Source organism: Vicia villosa, unplaced genomic scaffold (assembly GCF_029867415.1).
Source record: "Vicia villosa cultivar HV-30 ecotype Madison, WI unplaced genomic scaffold, Vvil1.0 ctg.000141F_1_1_4_unsc, whole genome shotgun sequence".
In the NCBI taxonomy this organism is placed as follows: Eukaryota; Viridiplantae; Streptophyta; class Magnoliopsida; order Fabales; family Fabaceae; genus Vicia; species Vicia villosa.
The window spans coordinates 18,785-25,475 of NW_026705035.1; the positions used below are offsets into that span (position 1 = coordinate 18,785).

At 33.4% G+C, this 6,691-nt stretch overlaps 1 protein-coding gene across 3 annotated transcripts; it reads left to right on the plus strand.

Moving 5' to 3' along the window:
• The first annotated feature begins 360 nt into the window (after positions 1–360).
• LOC131624597 (uncharacterized) lies at positions 361–4,493 on the plus strand. Of its 3 annotated transcripts, none has more exons than XM_058895534.1 (4): positions 361–1,275; positions 1,834–2,097; positions 2,900–2,945; positions 4,024–4,493. In XM_058895534.1, exons 1-2 carry the CDS (start codon positions 511–513, stop codon positions 1,873–1,875), a joined length of 807 nt encoding a protein of 268 aa, XP_058751517.1. In that variant the 5' UTR covers positions 361–510; the 3' UTR covers positions 1,876–2,097; positions 2,900–2,945; positions 4,024–4,493. The 3 variants fall into 2 exon arrangements, with proteins under 3 accessions (XP_058751517.1, XP_058751518.1, XP_058751519.1); XM_058895536.1 differs by lacking the exons at positions 361–1,275; positions 1,834–2,097 and adding an exon at positions 2,482–2,789.
• The last annotated feature ends 2,198 nt before the right edge of the window (positions 4,494–6,691 follow it).

The window sequence follows — 6,691 nt, forward strand, 5'->3', positions numbered from 1 at the left end:
AAAGGAGAATTCCGAGCTTGCTTTGGAGGCGGATACAAACAATACTCATGCTAGGTATTGGCTATCCAGATTGCATATGAAATACCATGTTCCTGGAGCAAATAAGGCCGTGTATGTGTCTACCTTTATCCTCCATTCTGATAGAGTAAGAATTATGATTAAATAAATATTTAAGATATTAAATTAGAAGTAGAATTTATATTAGTATTGTATTTTGTAATGTTCAATAGAATGTTCTTAGGATATTTAAATGTTGTTGAATTGGGCTTTAATTAGTATTGGGCCTTTAGTTTATTACCCATTAGTATTATTATATATATATGTAGTGTCTTTGACACTTGAAAATCAATCAATGAAAAATCAATGAAAGTTATTTTATTCTCTATTTCTTTAGTTTGCTTTTTTTAATGTCTTTCTAGAATTTTTAGTTATTTTCATAGTCTTGTTAGGATTCTAATCCAGCATCCTAACAATTGGTGTTTTCATTTCGATCTCAATCTCCCAAATTGTATGGCTGTTCCAGTGTTCTATGGAGAAGAAGAAGATGCCTATTGGTGGATTCTATGTTTGGAGAAATTTTTCAATGAGCATGAAACACCCAAATCATTGAAGGTTTTAAAAGCTGTTGGAGCATTGAGAGGTTCTGCTTTCACATGGTGGATAGGGTGGTGTCGTGTTCATCCGAGATATAATTGGGACACATTTACAATAGCATTGCTATGGCGTTTCAAGCCAGAGTGGAGACCCATTTTACCGCTTGATGATGAAGAAGAGGAACCAACATCTGAATCAACGGAGGATGTAGAAGGAGCATCAGATCTGTCCGGGAAATCTTCTAAAGGTGAAACCTTGGGTGGAATTTCAAAAGAAACAAAAGAGGAAACGGAAGAAATCGAAGAACAATCCATTGTTGGTGAATCTGCTGTTGAGAAGATTCTCAAAAAGCCCTGTGTTAATATGCCTCTTCTCTACAACAATGATGAGTTTACGATTTCACCAATTCCACCAAAACCACCCGATTCACTGCCGTTGAGGGTTTCCAATGCCACTATATTTCAGCCTAAACAATTAGACTCCATTTCAAAGGAGATGCAACGAGTACCAAAACCATCATCTACAACAGTCAAGCTTCCATCTCCTCTTATTTTGTATGACTCTCCTCAGATAGAAACAAAATTTCGAGTCTTGCATCCACCCCAAGCACCGCCGCCGAAACCACCATATTTCAGTTTTGAGCATGACATTTCCGTCATGCCTCCACAACCTTCTCCCAAGGTATACTCTCCTTATGAATCTCAACAATTTTCATGTTATATCTTGCCTAGATTCCCATCTCATTTCATCCTTAATTCAAATAACAGAATCTCAGTTCCATTATCACCAACACTACCACAACCACCTCCAAAACCACCTGATCAACATGTATCTTAGGCCGTAAAAGTTTCAAAATTCCAAAATCTCTCCAATGTCTGTTTCTTCTTGTTTTTTTTATAAAAAAAAAAAGAGAGAAGAACGATTCTGAAAAAAAAATGCAGGAAAACCAAAGAGTGAGAAATGAAATGGAAAGAGGCATAAGGGAGTGTTTGGCGTGAGAAAATGGAAGAATGATAATGGAGTGTACTGTATTTGGTGGATATTTGGAGACAGCCTGTCCTATAGTTGTCTTATCTAGTGAGACTAATGAATGATGATTATAGAAAAAAGAAATGGGGCACGTTGTTACATTCTGGGTCATTAAATTAAAAACAGTCACACTACTTTTACTCCTTCCATTAGTATTATTACTAATGATTATTATTATTATTTTAATAATAATTATTAAATTTCCTTCAGACTCTCAGTTTCACCAATTTGAAATGCCTTGGTCAAGTCTAAGTTGTACTAGCAGGTGGAAAGCAAATTTGTCACGTCTTGTCTTTTGGCTCTCTATGCAAGCATGACACTTCATGAAAATTGATGCCAGCTGCTACCAACGTTAACAACAGTACGAAGTACGAAATGGGCACCCACTACAAGAAACCATCTGGATTTTTTTTTGGGTTGGCTTGGAATTTGATATTATTTTACAACCTTGAGGACAAGGTTGTTTTTGAAGAGGTGAGTAATGATAGAGTAAGAATTATGATTAAATAAATATTTAAGATATTAAATTAGAAGTAGAATTTATATTAGTATTGTATTTTGTAATGTTCAATAGAATGTTCTTAGGATATTTAAATGTTGTTGAATTGGGCTTTAATTAGTATTGGGCCTTTAGTTTATTACCCATTAGTATTATTATATATATATGTAGTGTCTTTGACACTTGAAAATCAATCAATGAAAAATCAATGAAAGTTATTTTATTCTCTATTTCTTTAGTTTGCTTTTTTTAATGTCTTTCTAGAATTTTTAGTTATTTTCATAGTCTTGTTAGGATTCTAATCCAGCATCCTAACACATTCTGTCTTTTTCTTCATGCTCTACCTATTTTCATCAAAGAAAGGAATATTTACTACCTATAGTTTATTATCATTCATTATTTTTGTGACCTCCCTTGAAATATGTTAAAATATTAAACATACCCCCTATAGTTTCCAATATTAAACATACCCCCTATAGTTTCCAATATTAAATTGAAGCTATGCTGAGTTTTTTGAACTTGTTTCTTTTTCTAGTCACATGAAAATACTGTTAATATATAGTCATATTTTCCTTTTCCCCTTGGCACCAGCGCGGCAGCGCTATTGGTAGAAGCAGCAGATATGGGTGATGCTGATGCACAATATGCATTGGGTTGTCACTTAAGAGTAGATTTATTGCTTTCATGTCATTTACAAATGTGAACTGGGTTAATTCTTAGTTGCTTGTTTAAAGATTTTTCCATGCTTTTTAAACTTTTTATTCCATATATTCGTAGGGTCATGCTGGGGCAGCTATTGCATATGGATCTCTACTTCTTAAAGGTCAGCTTATCTTCCTGTGTTCTTCATTTTATTTAGGATTTAATTGGTGTGTATTGTCGGTGTAAAAAAGTTTTATTTATTATCATGCCACTTTGCTGTGTTAGTTCCTAAAACATCTCTACAATTATCAACTAATGAGGAGAGAAGGTGATGGAAAACAGAACAATCACTAGAGAAATTACAGTCAATGTATGAATAAAATAGTAGCAATGGAGTGAAATAGTGTATGTTATTTATGATGTAATGGGATGATAGAGCAGATTGTTCATACAACTTTGAATATCGATTCTCCTAACCAGAACAAAGTGGTCACTGCATGATTCCCTCATGCATTCCTATGCCCAAATACCCTCTAACCGGATCACGTCGTTCCTACTTCCGCCTCCCTCACCAGCCTCTCCTTTTCTCTCTCCTGCCCCACCTTTCTTCTAGAATAAACCTTTCGAGTCATAGGCTTCTTTGGTAATAAGACCCACATCAATAAATGCATCAGGCCCACTGTCCAAGTTCCTATCAGAAGGTAATACAATTATCAAATCTCTCTTATTCTAGGAAACAAAGTAATGCCTCAAACTCAATAATAAGTATTTCTGTTGCACATTCTTCAGCATTTATGTGGGCATATTTCCACAGAAACTATAAAAGCTTAGCTCTCTATTTGTAATGCCTACCAGTACCATGTAAAATTGGTTGAAATTGAGCATTTCTACACAAGATTTCTTTTCTGGATATGAGGTAGTCAGAATCCAGATCTACCCATACCATGAGATTTTCTTCTGGCACGAACTCGCTTAGAGGTGGCAACATAAATCGAGGTTAATATTATTTTAACAATAATATTCAAGCTCTTATTATTCCTCTCATCATTTGATATAAAAACTCAAACTACGGTTTGAGAATTATAATCGGGAAACAAGATTACTAGACACATCAATACAAATAGGCCTTAAAACAAACAATCTCTGTTGTTTTTAGATAGCTTTCTTCACTGTATTTTTATGTTTTCTGACTGTATAAGGTTGATGGATGTTCTGTTTTGAGTGTATGATAGTAATAAAAGGAAGATATTATGGGTCAGGTGTGAAAATTCCAGAATCAATAATAAAATTCAGTTTGAAGAGAGGTCCGGTTGGTCAAAAACGAGGAAAGAGCAAAGAAAATATTGGTATTGATCCAGTAGAGATGGCAAAAGAAAAATTTCAGATAGCTGCAAAAGCAGGATGTGATCTTGGAATCAAATGGCTTGCAAGGTTAGAGGAGGAAGAGAACCGGTTACTCACCCAACAATTTAAAAAATTTCCATCATTGGAGTTAGCTTCTCCTTTAGAGGAAATTGTAAAAAATTAGATGAATAATATTAGTAGGAACACACATTTTTCAATATATTTTTTATGGATTAAAATTCATGTTTAGTGGAACCCATGTTTATTTTAATTAATAAATATAAGTGTTGAGAAATGTGAGTGTGTTCAAATTAGGTACATGAGATATGAGATGTTAGCTGTACTTAATAAATAACAATTTTTTAGTGTACCAAAAGATAAAATTAATTAAGATTAAATATCTTTTTAGTCTTTATAAAATTACCTAAAATGACTTTTAGTCCCTATAAAAAGAATATTGATTTTTATTCCTTATTAAATTACTTTTGCACTCAGTTTTAGTCCCTGGAGAGGGACCAAAAGTGAGTACAAAAGTAATTTTATAGGGACTAAAAGTCAATATATTTTTTATAGGGACTAAAAACCAAAATTGAGATTTTTATAGGAACCAAAAACATATTTGACCCAATTAATTATTGGAAAAAAATTTTCAGTAAGGTTTTCAAAATTATCCCCCACCCTACATTTTTCAAAATATTTAATTATACTTTATTTATTTATTTATTAATTATTATTTATGAAATCAGAAAATTATCTATTCCTTCACCATTATACCCGAGAATGTCGCTTAAAGAATTCTGCTACATAATTTCTCTTTACCGTATAATTTTCAATAAGTTTTACGGTATTATAAAATTTTACTAAATTTTTGTTTACCGGATAATTTGCTGTAAGTTTGGTATTATAATTTTTTATCATATTTTTATTCATCGGATAATTTGTTATAAATTTTTTATCAAATTTTTATTTATTAGATAACTTGTTATAAGTTTTTCGATAGGTTTTATTATATTAGACAATGTTTTGAAAACATTGTCAAAAGTGAACAGACAACCGTTCAAATCACCAAACGTTTAAATTGTTGCCTGAATTCATATTTGCTGTAATCATTGGACAATTTATCACTAAGTTATTTGAAATGCAATTTTTTCCAAATATAATACGGATCAGATAACTTGATGAAAGATTTCAAGAAAACAAACAATGATGTTTTAACTTTAGGCCATCACTTTTCACCGTTGTTTAAAATCATCTTTATTGTAGTCACTAAATAACTTAACACTAAGTTATCCGAAATGTAAAAAAAATTTAAAAAACTTTTTCATTAGATATAGTAGGGGTGGACAAGACCCGAAAACCCGATCCAAATCAGAAAAAATAAAAGGTAATGGACGGGTTCAAATGATTTAATGGGTTCAGCGGGTGAAAGAGCTGGTTTAAGGTGGTTTATAATGGATGAATCGGGTAACAAAGAATTAAACCGCGGGTATCCAGACTCACCCGAAATTCTTTATTATAGAATGTTTTATTGATGGAATGCACTCATTACATCATCAACCATACTCTCTTTCTCTTACAACTCTAGCTCTCTCTCTCTCTCCCCCCCCTCTCTCTCTCTCTCTCTCTCTTTCAGAATGTGTTTGGTTTGAGGTAGATGGAAGGGAGGAGATATTTATATTGAAATGTGTTTGGTTCAATTTTCAGGAGGGAAGAGGAAGAGAGGGGATATTTATACTGAAATGAGTACCATACCGTACCTTCTACGCTGCAGAGCAACTCGTCACCTGAAAAATCCTCCCAATCTCCTTAAGTCACTCATGTTCCCCATCAGGATCATACCGACCTCTGAAAGTAGGCAGATTCTCCCTTTGGAACATACTCAAACTACGAGATTCGTTAATCCTCCAACATTAGGCTGATTTTGCATAGCCTTAGCAACAATCTCCAAGGCAGCAGCAATTGCAACGTCGTTTCTTCCAGCCATAATCTGTTCATACTGAAATTATCACCAAAGTTAGAATAATCTACAGGCAGTATTCAACAGTCACACTACAGACTCAATATCCTAGACGGACGGGCCGACCTGCTCTGATACCACTAATGTAACACCCTTCTAACCCAAACATATTTCGCATGTATTTTACAAAAATAAAAATTCAATTAAAGTTACAAGAGTGTCACATCTTCATATAACATCTTATAACAAATAGTCCAGCTCCGTAACACGGGTTGCAAAACCTAATAAATCAGATGGTTCTTTACCATCAACATATAGTACTTCACATATCGCAGCATAATTCATAGTTCAAAATACCTTTATTAAAATAAATACTTTATAAGACTTCATCGCACTTTATCATCTATGAAATCATACTTCAAAAATAGTTTAAGTACCACAAACACTAATTCAAAGATCTTTAAATAAAAGAAAGAACATAATAGTTCCAAAACAAATGATCCCAACCCTGATGTTTCATATCAGAGCAAGACCCACTAGACTCAGCAGAAACTAAACTAGCGCGCTCTGAAGCTACCTCATAAGCTTCATGCACTGATCTTGATCACCTGCAAGTTACCCATGTT

Excerpts from the sequence above, each read along its gene's own strand:
- LOC131624597 (XM_058895534.1), top strand. The coding sequence starts at position 511 with ATGGCTGTTCCAGTGTTCTATGGAGAAGAAGAAGATGCCTATTGGTGG. Across the intron at positions 1,276-1,833 it reads CTCCACAACCTTCTCCCAAG|ACTCTCAGTTTCACCAATTT; the intron begins GTATACTCTCCT and ends AATTTCCTTCAG.